Source organism: Falco cherrug, unplaced genomic scaffold (assembly GCF_023634085.1).
Source record: "Falco cherrug isolate bFalChe1 unplaced genomic scaffold, bFalChe1.pri scaffold_129, whole genome shotgun sequence".
NCBI classification, from domain to species: domain Eukaryota; kingdom Metazoa; phylum Chordata; class Aves; order Falconiformes; family Falconidae; genus Falco; species Falco cherrug.
Genome location: NW_026599317.1, coordinates 10,674 through 31,581, shown reverse-complemented (window position 1 = coordinate 31,581; position 20,908 = coordinate 10,674). Strand labels below are relative to the sequence as shown.

General features: G+C 52.7%; 1 protein-coding gene across 1 annotated transcript; it reads right to left on the bottom strand.

Annotated features, from left to right (window-relative positions):
• Nucleotides 1-1,601: 1,601 nt before the first annotated feature.
• On the bottom strand, nucleotides 1,602-19,737 carry LOC129735037 (T-cell activation Rho GTPase-activating protein-like). The gene is made up of 6 exons (XM_055700416.1): nucleotides 19,588-19,737; nucleotides 19,201-19,362; nucleotides 19,007-19,116; nucleotides 18,662-18,797; nucleotides 3,295-3,353; nucleotides 1,602-1,725 (listed from the first exon to the last, which is right to left on the bottom strand). Exons 1-6 carry the CDS (start codon nucleotides 19,735-19,737, stop codon nucleotides 1,602-1,604), a joined length of 741 nt encoding a protein of 246 aa, XP_055556391.1.
• Nucleotides 19,738-20,908: the final 1,171 nt, after the last annotated feature.

Sequence of the window (20,908 nt, the reverse complement as noted above, 5' to 3'; positions counted from 1 at the left end):
GACAAGTGAGCACAGTTCAATCCACTGCAGGAGGCTGCCTTTCTTTCCCAAACTCACCTGGCTCGTGGCAAAGTCCCCCTGCGTTTGCAGATGGGGCCGTCGCAGGCCCTTGCTTGGGATGAGCCTGCAAGAACCAAGAATCGGGCTGCGCTTGGAGAGCAGCCCCGCAGCAGAAAGGGCCAGCGGCGAGCTGCCCCCCGGCACCAGCAGCCTGAGCATGGCAGAGCTGGGACCCTCTGGCCTCCCAGGCTCTCTGCCCCGTGCGGCAGGTTTCGTCCCAGCTCCGCCAGCCAGCCAGTACGTACCAGCGTTCCTGGTGTCTCCCCAACCCCCTCTGCTGCGGAGTGGTACTGTGGGAACCCCCGCCCTCCTGCACATGGTCACCCCACTGGCTGCACATCCCAGCACAGCCAGAGATGGGTGCAAGGCAGCCATTCTCACCTCTGCCTGTGCCTCCATCAGCCTCTCCAGGCTCCTGGCGCGCACTGTCCTCCACTGGGCGGGAGAGAAGGAGGGGAAGAAGGTGAGCAGCCATGGGTCTGCTGCTCGGCTGCAGGAGCAGTGCTTGGGGACAGGGCCCAGAGCAGAGAGACACTCACGGTGTGGCGGCGGCTCAGCTCCTTCTCCAGGAGCTTGATGGATGTTAGGCGGGTGACGCGGGCTCCCGTGCGTCCTTCTGGTGTCCTGTGCACCGGGAAGGGAGAGGGAGAGAGCTGGGTGAGCCCCAAGCCGTCTCTTGTCTCTTGTCAGGCAGCTGTGCGCGAGAGCTGCCTGCAGCCCCAGGGGCACCTTCCCCAGCTGGGGGCTGTGTTCCCCCGTGGGCCCAGCTTCTCCTGGAGCACCCCCCCCCCCGGCTTACCCCAGCAGCGTGGCCACCCACAGCTCCTTCAGTGCCTGGGAGCTGCAGAAAGAGAGGAGAGACAGCGTCAGGCCCTGCTGCCCCCAGCCCTGGGCAAAGGTGGGGGCCTGCACAGCCCTGCCCCGTGGGGCAGGACAGAGGCGCTGTCAAAGCCCTGGGTCGCTCTGTCCTGCCTGAGCAGCTGTATTTGCCCTTCCCTTCTGGGGGCCAAAAGGTGACGAGGGGATGCAGGATGGGGAAGCATCCCCCATCCCTCCCTCCCTGCCACCGAGCTGCCTGCTCCCTGCCCAGGCTCTGCACGCAAGGCAGAGGCCAGTCTTCACGGGATGGCGTGGGCACGGCTGGGAAGCTCTCCTGCCCGACCACGACTCACCCAAAAGTGGCAATGCAGGAGCCGGTGGGCCAGGCGAGGATGACAGAGGTGCTGTCCTCATCGGTGCCTTGCTCCTCCTCCTCCTGTCCCTCCTGCCCCGCAGCCTCCTTCCCGCTGCTGAGCACCCACAGCTGGTCCAGGGCCAGGCAGAGCTGTGGGCGCAGGCTGGTGCCATGTCTGCAGAGAGCAGAAGCCGGCCCTGAGCTGGAGCGGGGCTCCTTGGGCTGGGTCCCCACGCGCAGAGCCCTGTCCCCCACCTGCCCTTGGGACGGACGTTGGTGCCTCCAGCACCGAGGGGCCGGGGCCTGGGGCTGGTGCCAGGGTGTCCCTGGGCCGGGGCTGGGGGGAAGGATCTGGGCTCTGAGGGTCTTACCGCAACTTGGCGACCACCAGTTTCTTGTGGAGGAGGAGCAGGCGCCTCTGGCTCCTCTTGCGGCCCCGGGTCAGCCGCACGTCTGCGCTCAGCACCGGCTCGGCGTCGCTGAGAGCCTCCCTGCAGAGCAGAGAGCGGCGGGCATGAGCAACGTCAGTGCTGCGTGGCCCAGCTGTGCCCGCGTGTCCCCGAGCCCTGGGGGAGCCCACCTGGAGCTGCAGCAGCAGCTGGCCTGGCCCATCCTGCCCGGGAGAGGAGGGCCCTGGCCGTGCAGCGAGGAGGGGGCCCAGCCGGCGACGGGGAGGCTGGGAAGCGGGGTGCTGGTGCTGTGGCAGCGCTGCTGGGCCAGAGGCTGCCTCCTGCCAGCGCCGCTGCGTGCCAGCACAGCTCTGCCCTGCTGCCTGTGGTGGCCGTGGGCTCCCCGTGACCAACGGTCTGAGCCCAACGGAAAGTGGGTGGGGCCTGCGGGGGCGGGGCTGGGGCCCTCTCCAGTATGGCCGGCCCTGCCTTGCCCGGGGGAGCCCCGAGCAGGACAGGGCAGGGGGCAAGGGCCACCTCCCTGCGCCTGCGGCCAGCGCTTTCACCTGGCTTTTTGACAGGGTCCCGCTCAATAAAAGAAGCTGTTTTTCCTAGAGATGACCATTGTGGCTAGAGGCAGACTCCTCTTGGTGGAGGCCGGCCTAGCCGTTGGAAGGCCTCTGGCACACAGGCCGTGCTAGGCCTCAGGCCCCAAGGCGCTGGAATTGGAGCAGGCCCACCGGGAGGAAAAACTTCCATCTTTACCAAAAGACGGGGGGACTAGCAGCAGTAAAGAGCCGCTCGGGTCCTGCCAGGCGCCACAGGGAAATGAAAGGTGTGGTGAGCTTCGGCAGGAATTGTGGTGCCCCTGGAGCACCACCCTTGCTTGGGAAGGCTTTATCCCACCTGGGTGTTAAGGCTTCACCCTTGGCGATCAGGGCTGGATGAGCACCACCCGGGAGCCCCTGCCCTGTTAGCCATGACCTTCACCCAGCCGGTGGCCAACACGGCCAGGGGCGAGTTTGTGGGGTAGGCCATGACCATGGCAAAGAAGGGACCCGTAGCCAGCTTTTGATGGCCCGTGTCTGGTTTCACTGTTGACCCTAAGCAATGCCTTGCTTCAAATAGAAGCGATGCAGAGAGTTACACACCCGCCCTTTTCAGGAAAAATGCAGGACATCAGAGACATGTAGCAAGTTCTCTGCTGGCTGTTGTACACTGCAGCAAGAAGCAGCGTGGGTCCAGTGGCTAATGCTGGAAGGGGAATTCAGCACTTCTGGGAAAGGGATATAAAGGCACTCTTGTGGGCCAGGCTGGGATTGGGGAGGCTGGGTGGGTGTCTGGGGTCCCAGCTTTCCTGCAGTGCTGACTGTGTGCCTGCTGCTTGCTCTTCCCTGCAACGCCGGTTGCATCCACCTGCTGGGGCTGTGCTTGGGAAGGGCACCGGGGGTGAGCAAGCCCATGGGAGAGGGCTGGGGGGAAGCTCTTCTCCAGAGATCTACCAGAAACTGTCCAGAGCATCCGAGAGGATGCTCTGTGTGACAAGGGAAGGTGCCCGTTGGTCCAATGTATGGAGCCTGCAGGGCTCCCATCAGGGTCCTTTGACCTACCCATCCTCCAGCCAGCAATCCAGGTGCCCCTGGGGGGTCCCATGTTGGTCTCCTGAGGTACCCTTTAGCCCCGGTGAAGGTGTCATGCCTCAGTGTGTGCTTGCAGGGCATGTTTCCTTCCTGCTGACAAGGGCGGAATTGCAGTTAAATGCCCCTGGGCGATCCCGAGCCAAAAGCAGATTTTTTTCTATGGGCCACACTGCTTTGCAGTCCATGTGTGTGGTTCAGCTCCTGCATGGGAGCTGAGGACACGAGGTGACCTAGCTCTGAAGCTGGCCACTCTTGCTCCAGGCAACTCCAGTTGCTTGCGTTTTCCTTCAGCTTCCCCAGCCTGATGATCTCCACTGTCACCTCCTCCCTGTCCTACAAGAAGTATCCCTCTCCAGGCCATTAGGACAGTGGCACAGCACTCAGAATCCAGATCACTGGTAGAGAAGTAGGACAGAGGAAAAGAGAAGTTCTCCTTTGAAAGAAATCCTTGTTTGTCCTCCTTTAGCTACCAGTGGATGAAAAATACGGGGACAGAATTTCAGGCCAGCCACAGCACTGGCTTTCAAGCCTGAGCTTGTAATGTCATGGCTGTTCTGGAATGTGGTACAGTGAAATGAGAGATAGAAATGGCAAATTTTCCCCCCCAGAGCGGTCAAATGCTGGCAGAGGTTGTCCAAGGAGGGTGTGCAGCCTCTGTCCTTGGAGATCTTCAAAGGCCAAGGGCACACATTTCTCTGCGACCTGCTCTAGGTGAGCGTGCTGGAGCAGAGGGCTTGGCCCAGAGGACCTCCACGGGTCCCTTCCAACCCCACCCTCCCGTGTGGCTCTGTGCTTTGCTTTTGCCCTGGCGGAGATCTTCAGGGACTTTGCGTTCCATTTTGTGTTGCCTTAGGGCTACAGTGTGCTGTGGTTTGGGGGCAACAAGGTTATGGTGTGCCAGAGGTCAGGCGAGTTAGTGTCAAAGTGTGTTATTGTTATGGACAGAACCTGTGTTTGTTGGCCCTGTGTTCCTGGGGTTATGGCATTTTTATCATGTGTTCTGTGTGGTGATTTTTTTTTTTTGTGGAGAGTGCCTTTTTTCAGCTATTTTGCCTTTGTAGGGTTTGCATGGGGGCCTCTGGTTTGTGTACCAAGTTTCTTCTGGTTGTTTTTCTGCTGTGCTGGTGGACGGTGGTGTTTTTTTCTGTCTTGAAACCATCGTTACAGGCCTAGTATATCTCCTGCAGGTCAGGCAGTGTCACTTCTGGTGTGGTCTGACTCATTTCTGGTGAGTTGGTAGGTAGGTATGGAGGACTTGTGGTCCCTCCATGGAGGATGACTGCTAGAGGACTAAGAGGCAGATCTGTGGAGGGGTGAGAGGACTGCTGGCCCATAAGTAGTGACTGTCAGAGGACTAAGTGTACTTGAATTTACGTGGGCTTCCAAATTCATGGTTGTTTCTCCTGCCTTGCGGAAGAGCCATGGGAAGTCACCAGCCACACGGAAGGATAAAGGGTTTCCCACGGCTACGTGGCTTTTTGGGTTTTGCTTTTGAATAAGAAAGTCCTGTCTCTACATGAGTAGAACTATAAACGGTCAATTTTGCCAACTTCAGAAAGCAGGGAGCAGCACTTTTCTGCTGTGCCTCACATGGCGGCCAGGGCACGGTGAGAAACAGCAAGTGAGTTTCTTCCTGGAACCTTCTCCAGGGGAGCAGTGCTGCACTTGTCAAGGTGAGGGGTTTTTTGGCTCTATACGATTGCAAATGTGAGGGGTTCATTTTCAGAACACAGCTATTAGGGAGCAGAACATTTGTGCTGTGCCTCACATGGCTGCAAGGACAGAGTGAGAAACAGCAAGAAAATTCCTTCCTGGCACCTGCTCCAGGGGAACAGTGCTGCCCTTTCCCAAGATGTATTTTTTTTTGGCTCTTAAGGTCTGCAGCTCTGAAGGGTCAGTTTTGCTCACCACAGAAAGCAGGGAGCAGAACTTTTGTGCTGTGCTGTTCCTCACATGGGTGCCAGGGCAGGGTGAGAAACAGCAAGAGGATTCCTTCCTGGCCCCTTCTCCAGGGGAGCAGTGCTGCCCTTTCACAAAGTGAGCACTGGTTCTGCATGAGTGCAAAATGTTTGGGTCAAATTTCTCACCACAGGAAGTAGGGAGGTGAACTTTTGTGCTGTGCCTCACATGGCTGCCAGGGCAGGGTGAGAACAGCAAGAGAATTCCTTCCTGGAACCTTCTTTATGGGAGGAGTGCTGTACTTTGCCAAAGGGACTTTTTTTGGATCTTAACGACTGCACCGCTGAGGGATTAATTTTTGCTCACCACGGAAAGCAGGGAGCAGCACTTTTGTGCTGTGCCTGACATGGCTGCCAGGGCAGGGTGAGAAGCAGCAAGAGAATTCCTTCCTGCCACCTTCTCCAGGGGAGCAGTGCTGCAGTTTGCCAAGGTGAGGTTTTTGGGCTCTGCGCAATTTCAAAGGTGAGGGGTCCATTTTCTGACCACAGAAGGCAGGGAGCAGAACATTTGTGCTGTGCCTGACATGGCTGCCAGGGCAGGGTGAGAAGCAGCAAGAGAATTCCTTCCTGCCACCTTCTCCAGGGGAGCAGGGCTGCACTTTGTCAAGGTGAGTTTTTTGGGCTGTGCATTATTGCCAGTGTAAAGGTGTCCAGTTTCTCCCCACAGAGAGCAGGGTGCACAACTTCTCTGCTGTGCCTGACGTGGCTGCAAGGACATGGTGAGAAGTAGCAATAAAATTCCTTCTGGAACCCTCTCCAGGGGAGCAGCCCTGCACTTCCCCAGGCCATGTTTTTTGGTTCATGGTTTCCCAGGCCATGAGTTCAAAAGTGCTGTGTCAATTTTCTCACCAGAGAAAGCAGGGAGCAGAACTCTTGTGCTGTGCCTCACATGGCTGCCAGGGCAGGGTGAGAAGCAGCAAGAGAATTCCTTCCTGGTACCTTCTCCAGGGGAATTTCCCAGCTCCCGAGAGACTCCTGGCACTGGCTGCAAGGGGGCTCCCAGCCGAAGGGTGGGCCTGGGTGTTGTTGGGGTGTTAATTGGTGATGTCTCCTTTCCTTAGTCACGTTAACACTTTGGGATAACAAATGGATGCTTCGCTCCTGTTGCTCTTTTATCATATCGCTCACAGTAACTGCCACTGGTTCCTTTTATCATATTGCATGCTATTTTCTTTTATTGCAATATAAGAAACTGCATTTGATATATTCCATTATGTGATATACTTGATAGATTTGATTATATTTGATGTGGAGTTCAGCTTTGCTGTCTATCCAGTCAGCCAGCAAAACAGAATTTGATGTAGTCGGCAGCATACGAAGTAAAACTCTCTCTATTTAGGAAAAAAAAAAAAAATGTTCCTCGACTTGCTGTTGTCAGGTGGGAACCATTGCCTTATGGTGTTTGGGCCAGAGTGGTCTGGTGGTGCTGGGCAGTTGGGCCATGCCAGGGACAGAGGTTGTGGTGTCTGGCGGGACGTTTGATGCCACTGTATAGATTCCACTGTGTATACGTTTATGTCCAGGGATTCTGTTAAGGGAAGGCTGCTGGCTCGGCAAAGGGACAAGATGTCTGAGCTCCCCGGTTACCACGCTCTGATTTGCTGTGTAGCTCTACGTTAAACACACCTGCGCACAAAGGTTAGGCCAAGCTGACTCTCTAAAGCTGTTAGAAGTGACGAATTAAGGGACCTCTCATGCAGGGAGTCAGCCTTGGGAAGGATGGGGAACAAAGAATGGATGGGGAAAAGATCTGCGTTCTCTTCAGTGATGCAGAAAGAGCCTCTGGGTGAGGACGTTGTGGTCGCAGGAGGAGACAAGCCGATAAGAGTGCTGCGATCCGCAGAATGTTGGTTGGAATTCGGACAAAGGTAATTGTTGTGGGGGGAGATCGTGACCTCTGACTCAGATAGCCCCCCGAGAGAGGGCAAGGCCCCGCTTGGGGAGCACGGGGAGCTAGTAAAAAACCTCAGCAGTGCTGTCTGAGGGTGTGTGCTCGTTTGCATTAAAGCAAGCAACTTGTAACCCATCCCGTGCCTGACTGAAAATGCATGTGTAATGTGCTATGAGTGTGCAAGTGCTCTGCTGTCCATAGTGCGTACCCTCGAGGAACTGGGTGAGCACGCTCAGAGGAAACATTCCCCCGTGCTCCCAGCACTGCCATAAAGAATGCCGGCCTTCTGAAACTTGCAAGCAAGTCTTAGAGGGTTTTTCTCCCTGACCGACTTTATGGTATCATTCCCACCATACTGGAGAAAGCAAATCTTTTTCTGTTTGGTGGTGAAAGCAGCTTGGGGAGCGTCACTGAAGTGCAGCACTTTTTTAACCTCAGGTCTAAAGTGCCACCGGTCCTACCGTGGAATACATCCTTCCTCAGGCTTTCAGCAAACGGAAAGGATGCAACAAACCCACCCCACTAAGACGTCCTGCGCTTTTTTTATCTTCCCTGGAAGGTGGGCACATGACCCTGTTGGGCCATCTGTGCCACCTGCCTGGGAGCCAAGATGGTGCCTTTGCATTTCAGGCTAAGCACTTACCTTCTTTTTTTTCCTTTTCAGCGACTTTAGAGCCACCCTTAGGGAGGCTGGTTAAGCTGGTTTATGTACAGCTGGTCACCAGTGGAGGGAAACGGTAAGCTCCGCTATTGCCTCTGGTGTTTACTTGTTACCTTGTCGCTCGTTTGAGTGATCTTACCGTGCCCCGGCAAGCAGAAGCTATCACGCCACTTTAGGCCTTGGTCTAATAGTCATGCAAAGCAATACTGAAAGTCATTCTGAGATCTGGAACAGGCCCCAATGTGCATTTTATAAAAGTGCATCTTGGCTGCTCTTTATCTTTGCATGGGTTTTTTTCCCGTTCCTCCAGACTGTTGAAGCTCTGAAAGGCGCCAGTGAGCTGCTCTCCCTCAGTTTGCTCCTTTGCCTTTGGGGAGTGCGGTTCATGTTTTCTTCATGGCTTTGCAGAGGAGAAAATCCATGAATACACCACCTTGCTTTTTTCACCTAAGCTAATTTCAGAAACTGCCTCCTTTAACTTAGACATGAAACTCTTCTTAACCTCTTTGTGCACTTGTAGAAAAGCAGGGTGGGGTGGGGGTTGGGGGGTGGGGGTGTCTTCAGGAAGTGCCCGCAAAAGAGCCTGTGGGAGACCCTGTCCCTTGACTCACATGTGGGGTAGTGAAGAGCCTGAGAAAGTCATGGGTGTTTTGGTGTTCACCAAAGCAGGTTTTCGGTTTGGTTTTTTTTTTTCTTATTGTCTTGTTATCTTATGTAGCTTATGCCACCAGGTAGTGACAGCCCGGGGGTGACAGGAGGGGACAGCAGGCAATGGCAGCCTGGAGGGTGACAGGAGGGGACAGTAGGTGGGGACAGGCCTGGGGGGGGGGTACAGGAGAGGACAGCTGTTGGGGACAGCCTGGGGGGTGACAGGAGGGGAGAGCAGGTATTGAAAGCCTGGCGGTGACAGGACCTCAGGCGCCAGATCAGGCCGCGAGAGGCTGAAGGCGACTCACTGCGACCTGCAGGTCACCAACGCCTAGACCATGGAAGGCGCCTGGGGGCGGCAGGCGCGGGATGCGGGGACCGGCCGGCTGGCGGTGGCGCAGGTGGCCAGTGAGGCGATTGGGCAGTGGCCGGCAGCGGTGACTTGTGCTGGGGCCTCAGAGCTGCTCTTCCGTGGTTGTGCGCTGGCAGCTGGCGTGAGGGCTGTGTGCGCAGCCAGGCACAGCAGCGTACGGGGTCGATGTGCGGCACCGCGCGTGGAAGAGGTTTGGTTTCTGGGAACCCTTCTAGGTAAAACGATAAGGAAATGTGGGACAATGCCTTGTAATCACAAACCTGCCAGATTTCTTTGAAACCCGGCAGAGAAGGCTGAACGTGATAGAAAAGGAGTGGATGGCTAATTGGAAGGGGAAAAAAGTGGGTTTGGTGACTGAAATTTGTCTTCAACTACTTTTACTCCACCGCATTGCCAAAGTGGCGCTTGGCTGCTGCAGAAACTGCTCAGTAGCAACGTTTTGGATCAAGAGTGTATCTGTGAGTGAGAATCTATGCAGACCCTGGAAAGCCATCTTGTAGACGGGTGTTCTGTCTCAAGTATACTTGGCATTTCTTGCTAATACAGCTTCTTTGCTACACCAAAGACATTTTCATTCAGATGTTATTGAGCATCATTTCTTCGTTTCTTTCAAACGGTGCATTTTTTTCCTGGTACTGCGTGTTAAACGGTGTCAGGGCAATACTGAAGTTTTATGGCAGATCACTTATGGTGAATATACCTAGAAATGTTCTTCGAGAAGCCCTAAGTTCTTTTGAATCTCAGAAATGGTGCTTGATTCTCAGAGACGGTAATGGTTTCGTATTACTTAGCGTGCTGTTTCAGTTTGGTAATCTACCATCTGGCAAAGCTTGCATGTGATTAAAGACTTTGGGATATGACAGAAATAAAAAGACTTGGAAACCGTTGCCATTCCTTAAACATTCAAATTTTATCGGGTGTTTTGTTTTGGTTTTTTTCTTTTTTTTTTCCTGTGGTTCTGTGACATTCTCACAACAGTCTTTTCTTTACAGTGTGTACTCATAGGTTTTTTCCCTCTTCCTGTTTGATGTATTAAAACTTAAACAGAATAACATGTCTGCTGCGGTAACTGTAACTTTGGCCCTAGCCTTTCAAGTGGTTGGACCTAAGCACGCTGTTTACCTGCAGATAGGTAAAGTATGTTCAGGAGAGTATCTGTGAGGAGACTTAACAGCACGGTGTTAGGGGTCTTGGGGGTGTTACGGGATCGCGTGTCATACGGCGGTAGAGATAGACATGCAGGTAGAGGCAGATGTACAGGTTGTGACACAGATACTTAGTGGAACTTCTGTAAGGGTGTCTTCCCTGTGAAAAGGCAAAAATCCCCCAGTGGTTGTCAGAGCAAAGCTAAGGAATACATTTCAGTGTCATACACATGTATGCGAGATTTTGGGGTTTTACACACAACCGTGAATTTCCGTTTTTATTGAACAGCCTCTACGTGCTTAAAGTCACCTTCAGAAGATGAAGGAAAGAACTCGGCCAGGATGTTCTGCCTAAAGGGGGTTCTCGGAGATCTTCCCTGTGGAGATACGGTCGTGGGTTTTATAACTTGGTGCAGGAGTCCTGACTAAATGGTGACGTGATCTTGGAAAGACCCTTCAGTGAACCTTGAGTGAAGATGGCCAACTTGTTCAGATTTTTCGGGGCCGCGTGATCACGGAAATCTCGTAATAGCAGCAATGCTAATAGAAGCTAAAAGTAAACAGGATTTTAAACATCACTGGGGGAAAAAAAGAAAGAGATGGTGGACTCTCTTTGAAGATGGTGGGAAGGCAAAATGGATGGTTGGGATGTGTTTGAAAAGGTGGGAGGCAGGGTGGGGGTGTCCTCTTCCGTGCTCGCTGTTATAGAGACATGTTCTAGGGTTTTGTAAGCTAACAGGAGCAAAAGCAATGTAAGTGAGATCAGGAAAGAACCTCATGCTTTAGCAGACTCTGCTTTAGTGACTTTAGAGACCATTTTGCTGTTGGCATTGAAACGATTCCAAAAAAATGGAAAAGATTTTGCTGCTTGTGTTTGACTATCAGACCTGAAGATTTCTGGAAAGGTAACCTGAGACGATAAAAGCATGACGCTGTGTGTAAAATGTTGGGTTTGTATCTGTAAAGGGATTCCCTGAAGTGCTACGTCACGACATGTCAATATCACTCTTACAAACTGACTGATGCTTTCTCTGTATTGATGTTGTTTCCAGAATACACCGATGATAATGCCCTGATTCCGGGGAACTCATCGGTAACTGTTAGGGGAGTCCCCGTCAGAGGAGTTAAAGCTACCGGCAAAACAGACCTTGGGTAAGTAGCCATAACACGTTGTGTTCTTTGGGAGGGGTTTCAGTGCGTTCACCTTCTTTGTGGCGGTTAGTTTACGGAGGCATTCAGGTTGTATCTTTCTTGTTAAAGCTGCTGTTAAATTGTGTTGTGACAGGGCAGATTTGAAGGTGTCTGTCCCAAAGCAGACTTAGATTTTTCAGCCTGCTGGGACGTGGCATTCAAGCTCCAACAGTGGTAACTGTTCAGACGTTTGAATTGGGTTTGTTCTTGGGCTTGGTTTTTCTGAGAGTCAAGTTCTCCATCCTGTTTCCTCTATGCAGAGAGATTCCTTATTGTATGCTTTTGCTTTTAGTGCTTTTAGAGTAAACGGAGAGACACATTGCAGTGTGAACCGGTGATTTGTTCCCATCTGCCAGCAGTCCGAGTCTCCGTGTTTGACTGCTTCCTTTGTCTGGGGGAGGGGGGCAGGGTATTCTTACACCCCAAAGGGGGGGGTGTGTGTGTGGGCTGCATGCTGTCTCCAGAGGAAGGACTGAGAGTGGCCAGCTGGCAAACCATGCAAACAAGAAGTTTCATTCTTAAGTGCTTCCTATTAGATTCCTAAAGACAATGTCTATGTCGGGCAAGAGAAAAAGAACAACATCCTAAAGCGTATTGCCTTTTGTGCCAGGACGGTGAAGGAACAGTTGATCTTTTCCAAACCTGAAGCTCAGAAAGCAGTTGAGCACATTCCCAAATGTTAGTAGTTACCTTTCTAAGTTTGTTTTCAGCCTAAGCTGCTCTCTGTGCTCCAGGTATTACTGCTGTATTCCTCAGATTTATGGAGGACAGAGAATCTGATTACAATTGCAGATACTCAAATGTAAGCCTGACTACAGCATTATCGCTGTCATCGATGTATTCGTCCAGTCCAGTTCTGTATCAGCTGCATCAGCATGGTTTGAATGGTCATGTTTTCAAGGCTTCTTCAAGACAGACCTCTCCTCCACCATTAGTAGATATTATTGACTTGTGGTTTTGCCATGTCTTTCTAATGTTCGCTCTCAATACATAAAGTGTACTGGCGAGTTACAGCGTGTCTCAAACAAACAGTACCGCAGCATCCTAGTACCCATGAAGCATCTGCAAGCAAAACCCCCTGAATTTATGTGGCTCTCCTGTAAGCTTTGGGCATATTACTGCAGTAGGTGTTGCAGTGCTTTCAGGCGCTGCCAAGGCTTTCTGGATGCCACAGCACTGTGCTTCTAAACATGGCCTGGTTTGGGGGGTTAATTTAGATGGGGATGCTTAGTGCTGTCTTGTCAATATCGCCTCGGTTTCTGGTTGGATGGCACCCTCTCCTGGTGTTGGAATGCTGCCCTAAAATGAGAGGCTGGGTGCCCCTAGCATCAAAGATCCAAGAAATACCTGCCCGTGGGGATCAGGGATGTATGCCGCTGCTCTCCTAAAGTTGCAAATGGATCGGGCAGGTTAGCTTTCTCTTCCTTCAGCTGGAAACATTGTGGAAACAACTGGTAGAGTCGTTAGTGTTTGGGAATGATGAACGCATGGTGTCACGGTGGAGAGGCCTTCAGAAATGCGTTAGTCACCTTGTAGTATCTTCCTCAAGGCAAGTGGATGGAGAAACCATGGTGTGGTAATCTAAAGCGTTTCCTCGCACTTCCTCATGTTCAGGAGGTACGTGGCTGTACTTGCGAGCCTGGTGGTGGTGTAGCAGTGGCAGGAAGTATGAGCCTTTCTATTTGTGCAGGACTTGCACAGCAGCCTTTGGGTTGCCTCTGCTCGTGGGACGCTTTGGATGATGTATGAATTGTTTGTTAACTGATGGACGGTTGCATGTGTGATTCATGAGTAGCATGCAGGTACAGACCAATGAGTATGTGGAATCTCAGCAAGGGCTTGTGTGCCATAAGTGTTTCCTAAAATATTGTAGCATGTTCAAGATGATCTTAAAGCAAATACTGGTAATCCAGGCTTTTTTCCTTATTTTTTTAACACAGGCCTCCTCGACCACAGAAAATCCTTGGAACTGCTTTCAGGTGATGTTTCTACTGCTATTGGTAGTCACTTTAGGCTAGAGGATGGTGGGTACCTGAACACAGTGCTTGGGCCTCCACAAAGAAGCACTTTTCTACAGACACCTGTTCTTGTTTTGTCAGGGGAGTGTAGAAACCAAAGTGCTCTATCTGGTACCTGTTTGTGATAGTGGGGCTATACAGATTGCCTGAAGGTGCCTTCATATTTGGATGGCTGACTATTTAAGAACAGAAAAGTGTAGCACAGTCTTCATCGTTTTGAGACTTAGAGAGAAGAAAGAAAATATGTGAGGACTTCTTCTTGCACTGCTGTATTCTGTATCTTAGAGTAATTGGGGACAAAGAAGGAATGGGATTTGGGGTTTTATTTCAGTTGCACTGAATGTACCAGGAGAGCACACTTTATGTATAGAAATAAATTTCCATATTCATAAGACTATCAGAACACGGTGTTTTGGTGCTCAGGTTTTATAAACTGTTTTCACGGCTTTATGTTGGTTACGAGTGCTTTATTTTAAGTTCTGATCATCTTTCTTTCTTCTTCTAGAAGTCAAACTGAGCCAGCGAGTAGAACATCAAAAGAGGTATGTAAAAACACAAGCTGAAACTTTTTTCTGCATGCTGCACCTAAGCCTAAGAAATGTAGCCTTGTACTAATTCTTTTATATATATAAAATATAAATGTTTTATATATAATATTTGTAATATATATATAAAAACATACTTTCCAGTGAAACACAGTGTATGCTGTAAATCCAATGTATTTGATTCAGCATAGTGAAAACTGAGCAATGCCAACTTTTGCACGGTGCTAATGTGAGCAGTGGTATTTGTGCCTAGTAACGCATTGCATTTCGTACTGAATAGGCTAGAATATTTCTTGTATGACTGTGTGTTGTACAGATAATGTGGGCTCATTTTTAGAGCTTGCAGGTTCAAGGTTTGCACCACTGAACTTGGTGCCACCCTTCAGTACACCACCACTTTGAATTTACATTTGGAAAAGGGGCAGCATTTTTTTCAGTTCAGAAAACACTGTCGTTCTGCTGCTAAGACATGAATAAGTAACGCGAGGAGATACTTGACTAGTGATGGCCTAGATCTCCATTTGGCCCTTGGGTGGAATGCTACGTGCAACAATGCATTTCAAAATAGCCCTCATAGTACAAACATTACTTTGTGGTGGTGTTTGGTTTTCATCTGTAAGTATAACTGCTTTTTCTTCACTCGAATGGTGTGAGGCATTACACGAGCTCTAGGTCACGGGATCTGATCACTTTGTAAGCTCTTAGGATAACTTAACCTAGAAATTCATGAACTTGGGGTCTAATGAAAGTAAATGAAAGACAGCGCAAAAACTATGCTGCGCTCATGAACCGTGCCTGTGTGCATTTAGAAAATGTTGAGCTATTAACTGATTAATTTATAAACTGCACTGGCAATGTTTCCTGTAGAGACACTTCCTTCTCAAATAAACGGAAATATTTTTTTTAGATCCTTTTGAGCTGAAAATGGACAGCTTCCTTAACCCTCCGTCTTTTAAGCAGTTGTGAGCATTTGGCAAGGGTCCCCCTCTGAGGTATCCTGAGCGATAGATTGATCTCAAGAGGGGTTGGTTACTTTAGTTTCTTCCCATTAACAACGTAGGCATACGTAAAGCTGTTTAAGGTTTGGACTTTGTTTTGAACAAATACAAATTCCACTGGCTTGGAGGTGGCTCTTTCAGTGATGCTCAGAGGCTATAGCGCAGGCTTTCATACAGCAGTAGGGGTGAACTCTTGCTATGTTCTGATTGTATGCAGAACTTGAACATGTGTTTAATTTTTCTGAATAGATTGGCGACTCTTCCGCATCTCTTTCTCTGGCCCAGCTTATTAAGGTATGTTTAGATGTACTTTCTTGTGAAATAGTGGTTGTAAACCTTACACTGTGCTCTCTAGCTGGATAACTGCTGTAATATGAGCAAAACATTAATTGTTAATAATTCAGAGTGTTTATCCTAACTTTAAAATGTGCGTATACTTTGATACTATCCTGTAGAGAGTAGTTCCCAGCTTGGGAAGATGGAAGGGGAGCACCTTATTGGCCTCAGTGTGATGCTGCAGTATTACTCATCTGCAAGACACAAAGAAGCAGCACTTCAGAAGCTGTTTACCGTTTTTCATACGACCCGTTAATTCTTCATTGGAACCTAACACAATTTTTACAGAAGAATTTAATTGGCTGTAAGTTATGGACATTGCTGGGGCCTTTGCAACAGCCAGAACAGACGTGTTTCTGGAACATGGGCAATAGCATGGCTGTTTTTGAATTTCTAGTCATTACCTAAACCTTTGTTAGGTATGTCCTAACCCTAAGTCTGATACTTAACGTTGACACTTTACCTTGAGACTTAACCCTGAGATTTAACCCTAAGACTATTAAGCATTCGCTAAGACTTAACTTTAAGATGTACCATTAAGACTTAACCCCAAGACTTAACCTTAAAGATTTAACCTTAAAACTTAACCTTAAGATTTACACTCATGATTTAACCCTAAGACTTCACCCTAAGACTTAACCTTATGACTTAAACTTAAGGCTCAACCTTAAGACTTAACCCTGAGAATTAAGCCTAAGACATAACCTTAAAACTTGACCCTAAAGTCATAACCCTAAGACTTAAATTTTAAGACTTAACCCAAAGAGTTATCCCTAAGACTTATCCCCAAGACTTAACTCTTAAGGGTTAACCCTAAGACTTAAACTTAAGCATTAAACTTTATAGTTAACCCCAAGACTCAATCCATAAGTCTTAAACTTAAGAGTTAACTTTAAGACTTAACCTTAAGACTTGACCTAAAGACTTAACCTTAACACTTAAATATTAAGACTTAACCCAAAGACTTATCCCTAAGATAAATTTTAAGACTTAACCTGAAGACTTAACCTTAAAACCTAACCCTAAGAACGAAGCCTAAGACTTAACCCTAAGATATAACCTTAAGCCCTAACACTAAGACTGAACCTTAAGACAGGCCCTGGGCCTGAGCCATCTCTGCAGGGATGAGGCCTTCCTCGGCGTCCGTCCCTCAAACCCTCCCTCCGGCCCCCACGATCCATCCCTAAAACACTTCCCCTCTGGCCCCCAGTCCCTGCTGGCCCTGAAGGCCGGCCACAGCACTTGGTTTCAAGCCTGAGCTGGTCATGTCATGGCTGTTCTGGAATGTGGTACAGTGAAAGAAGAGATTGAAATGGCAAATGTTCCCCCCCAGAGTGGTCCCATGCTGGCAAAGGTTGTCCGAGGAGGTTGTGGGCTCTCTGTCCTTGCAGATCTTCAAAGGCCAAGGGCACACAGTTCTCTGCAACCTGCTCTAGATGAGCGTGCTGGAGCAGAGGGCTTGGCCCAGAGGACCTCCACGGGTCCCTTCCAACCCCACCCTCCTGTGTGGCTCTGTGCTTTGCTTTTCCTCCTAAAGCTCCTCAACTCAGCCCCGATGCCCGCTGGAAAGGGTGCTGGGGCAAGGGATGATCCCAAACTCCTCCCCGAGGGTCCTTCCCAGCACAAGAGCTCCCCACTCCGGAAGACACGATGGCAGACACGGTCAGGAGAGGGAAAAGATTCTTTTATTGTCAACACCAGCTGCGAGGGCCCAGGAGTCACAGCGGTTCAGCCGGTGAAAGTCAGTCAGCACCTGCAACGACAGAGTCAGAAAGCTCTGCTAAGCCCCCAGAGGCAGGAAGAGGCAGGATTTGGTTCCCCCTTCTTTGGAGGACACTGTTTCTGAGGAATTCCTCATGGCCCAGAAGGGAGAGCTCTTGCTGGCCTCCACTAGGGGCCTTCTCCCCAGGGGTGACCTCCCTAGGGAGCTGTGCGTGCGCAGGGATGCTGACAGTGCCCCTGTGCCACGCAGCAGGGCTCGATGGGGAGCCCCTGGGGAGCTGCCGTGGGGCTCATCCCAAACCCTGCTCAGCACCAGCCCTCGCCGGCCCTTGCCAGCCAGCTGGGCTGACTTAGGGCCGTGTTCAGACTCGGGAAAGATGGGCAGCAGCGCCTGGTACGCACCTGGCCTTCCTGACGTGCTGCACCGTCCTGAATTTTCTCAGGTTTGGGCCCGCAAAGTCATTTCCTCTCTTCTCCGTTTTATTTTTGCTGTGCTGTCCCTCTCCTCTGCCCAGATTTCTTTTCTCTTTCTTTGTCTCGAGTTTTCCTTCTCCTGGTGGGATCCTGAAAAACTTTCCACCCCACAGCGTGATGAGAGGGGGAAAGCCCCAAGCCCCTGCAGTGAGCTCTCAGGTCAGGCAAGGGGAGCTCTTCCTACCTGGTTTCCTGGGGCAGGCTGGTCAGTTGTTGCAGGCATGCCGGGGACTCTGCCGTGCCCTCGGGGGTGGCTGGAGGCAAATCTGGAGGTGCCTAAACCAGAAACGTGGGAGGTAACGGGTGGCAAGTAAGGGCCTGGGGTAGTGAGGGCCTGACTGCCAAATTGCCATCTTAGCTCTACAGAGGAGATGCTGGTTTGCATCATGCACATTTTGCACAGTCCAGCCACTGCAGCCTAGACTTGATGAAGCTGCGATGGAATAGGATCTGAGCAAAAGCCCTCTCAAGGTGACAGCTACTCCCTTCTGTCCTTTTGTGGGTGTTTTGTAGGTATGTTTTGTTTGATGAAGCAGATCATACTTCATGAAATGCATTCCAGAAACAGCCTTTCCAGTTTTCCTTAACACGTACCACGCTGGGGGGAGAGGAGGAGCCCCAAAGGCACAAGAGAGCGGCTGCCAGGAGGAGGCCCAGCGGCTGCTTGGCCTCCTGGGAAATTACTGTCCCACTTGAGACATGTTGTCCCAGTGTCTGTGGAGCTGCCGTACCTCTGCCGCTTTGGGCCCTGCCCCTGTGTCTCCCCCAGCTCCTCTGTCGATGTCCAGCAGAGAGGCGTCTGCATCCAGAAAGGCTTCTGCCGGACGCTGGGTGTCTGCTGTGCCTGCAGGGCCACTTTGCTCTTCGCACTGCAGCTCTGGAAAGCAAAAGCACGTGCAGCAGCGCGACTTCTTGGAAGTCAAGAACATCTCAAGCAACGCCCAGCCAAGCCCTACACCGCTTGTCTCCTCAACGTTGAGGTTTCTGGCATCCCGAGCCCCAGTGTCTGTGACAAGCCTCAGCCCCTCCTCCTACCTGTGCGCCTGTCCATGGGTGCTGGCACCTCCTCGGCTGATGGAGGGGAGAGGCCGGCCACCTCCCCCCCAAAGATGTCCCCGCAGTTTTCAATGAGGAACTCCACCAGCACGTTCACCTGCAGACATGAAAGCCTTGGTCTCAAGCCAGGTGCCTGCAGACATGTCAAGCAGCCTTTCCCACTGCTGACCCTTCGTCTGCGCAGGTGGCTGCGGCTGGGGGTTGCTCTTCCAGGCATCCAGCCCACCAGCCCTGGCTCAAGGGAGGAGGCAGCCAGGGACCTCTCAACAGCCAAGCTCCGATGGGCCGGGAAGGCAGCAGCCGGCTGCTGGGTAGGGCGTACCTTCTCGGTCACTGCCAGCATGGCCTGCAGCGGGAGCAGGTCCTCGTTGGGTGGGCTCAGCAGGTTGGGCCCGATGCAGATGGCCAGGTTGCTGCAGCTCATTCTGCTGGTGGCTGCGTTGTGGCCGATGTGCTGCAGCAGGGCCATCAGCCGCTTCAGGAGGAGGAGATTGGCCACAGGCAACTTGTCAGCCACCCTGAGGGAAGAGGAAGACAAGGCTGATGAAGCAGAGGGTGCCCACAGCCGTCCCTGCAGCTGGCCCCAGGCGGGTGGGAGCCAGCAGCCGTGTTGCACAGCTTTGCAGCTGCCCGAAAAGACAGCTTTCTGAGGAACCCATGCCTTTGCAGGCAGGTCCCAGAACTCTCCCGGTCCCTGCTCAACAGGCCGGCGGCTGCCCACACTTACGCTTTCAGCTCCTCCACCTTGGCCTGCTTGCTGGCCCTCTCCATGGCTGCCATCCAGTCCTCGTAGAGGTCGATGACGAGGAGCTTGGTGGGGATGCTTCGCAGGAATTCCTGCAATGCCAAGGGCTGCAGGTGAGCCTTTGAACGCTGCAGGCCAGCCAGGAGCTCCTCCAGCTGCAGCTCAGAAGCGCTCACCTTCAAGATGACGGCCAGCAGCAGTGCAGGCTGGCTTCCCACATCGACTTCCGTGCCGCGGTCCAGGGCCTCGCGTAGCTGCCGAAGTTCTGTGCCGCCGGCAGCTCTGCGGAATATCCCCTCCGTCGTCGGTCCTTCCTGGTGCAGGACAGCCAGCAGCTCCTGCAAGAGATGCAGGACAGTGGCTTGGCTGAGGAGCTGCCCTGCAGCAGCGGTGGCCATGGCCAGCGCTCTTCCCCAGGCTGGGCTCTGTCCTCCTGCAAAGGGGCTGGGAGCAGAGAAGCGTGAGCCATGGGCAGAGAGCCCAATTCCCCAGTACCTGGAGCCAGGGGACGCTGCCTGTGGACTGAGTGGGGGGCTGGGGACCCCGTGTCCAGGCTGGCTTACCTGGATGGGCCGGGGCAGCGTGTTGTCCTCCCCACAGAGGGCTGCCAGGGGCTGCCCAAAGAGCGCCCTGCTGCAGCCGGAGCCCGCCTGCCCTGGTGCCTGGGCAGCGGCCGGGGTGCGCCGTAGAGCAAAGGGCCAGGGCAGCCCCATCCTCCTCCTGCTGCTGCTGCTGCTCCCTCCTGCTGCAAAGGAAAACAGAGTAAGACGCCATCAACGGAGAGCCCCAGGCCAGCGGTCCCAGAGCCTGCCCTGCCCTGCTCTGTCCTGCCCGCAGCGCGATGCTGTGTAGTGCGGCAGGACAGGCAGGGAGCCAGCAGCTGGAACCGTGGCTTTGGCCCAGCAGCTGTGGCTTGGAGGCTGCCGAGAGCTGGTGTGCCACCAGGACAGCCTGTCCCAGCCCTTGCCCTGCCCTCCTGCAAGCTGTGGGCAGCCGCAGAGGCTCTGTGTCCTGCAGAAGCTCATGCAGCGGCCGCTCTCCAGCAGGTGTCCTTGCTAGTCCAGGTGCTGTCCTCCCGTGCGGTGCCCAACCTGCATGGCGACACTCAGGGGACAAGTGAGCACAGTTCAATCCACTGCAGGAGGCTGCCTTTCTTTCCCAAACTCACCTGGCTCGTGGCAAAGTCCCCCTGCGTTTGCAGATGGGGCCGTCGCAGGCCCTTGCTTGGGATGAGCCTGCAAGAACCAAGAATCGGGCTGCGCTTGGAGAGCAGCCCCGCAGCAGAAAGGGCCAGCGGCGAGCTGCCCCCCGGCACCAGCAGCCTGAGCATGGCAGAGCTGGGACCCTCTGGCCTCCCAGGCTCTCTGCCCCGTGCGGCAGGTTTCGTCCCAGCTCCGCCAGCCAGCCAGTACGTACCAGCGTTCCTGGTGTCTCCCCAACCCCCTCTGCTGCGGAGTGGTACTGTGGGAACCCCCGCCCTCCTGCACATGGTCACCCCACTGGCTGCACATCCCAGCACAGCCAGAGATGGGTGCAAGGCAGCCATTCTCACCTCTGCCTGTGCCTCCATCAGCCTCTCCAGGCTCCTGGCGCGCACTGTCCTCCACTGGGCGGGAGAGAAGGAGGGGAAGAAGGTGAGCAGCCATGGGTCTGCTGCTCGGCTGCAGGAGCAGTGCTTGGGGACAGGGCCCAGAGCAGAGAGACACTCACGGCGTGGCAGCGGCTCAGCTCCTTCTCCAGGAGCTTGATGGATGTTAGGCGGGTGACGCGGGCTCCCGTGCGTCCTTCTGGTGTCCTGTGCACCGGGAAGGGAGAGGGAGAGAGCTGGGTGAGCCCCAAGCCGTCTCTTGTCTCTTGTCAGGCAGCTGTGCGCGAGAGCTGCCT

Excerpts from the sequence above, each read along its gene's own strand:
- LOC129735037 (XM_055700416.1), bottom strand. The coding sequence starts at position 19,737 with ATGGGGCTGCCCTGGCCCTTTGCTCTACGGCGCACCCCGGCCGCTGCC. Across the intron at positions 19,363-19,587 it reads CGCTGCCCCGGCCCATCCAG|GAGCTGCTGGCTGTCCTGCA; the intron begins GTAAGCCAGCCT and ends CATCTCTTGCAG. Across the intron at positions 18,798-19,006 it reads AAGGTGGAGGAGCTGAAAGC|GGTGGCTGACAAGTTGCCTG; the intron begins GTAAGTGTGGGC and ends CTCTTCCCTCAG.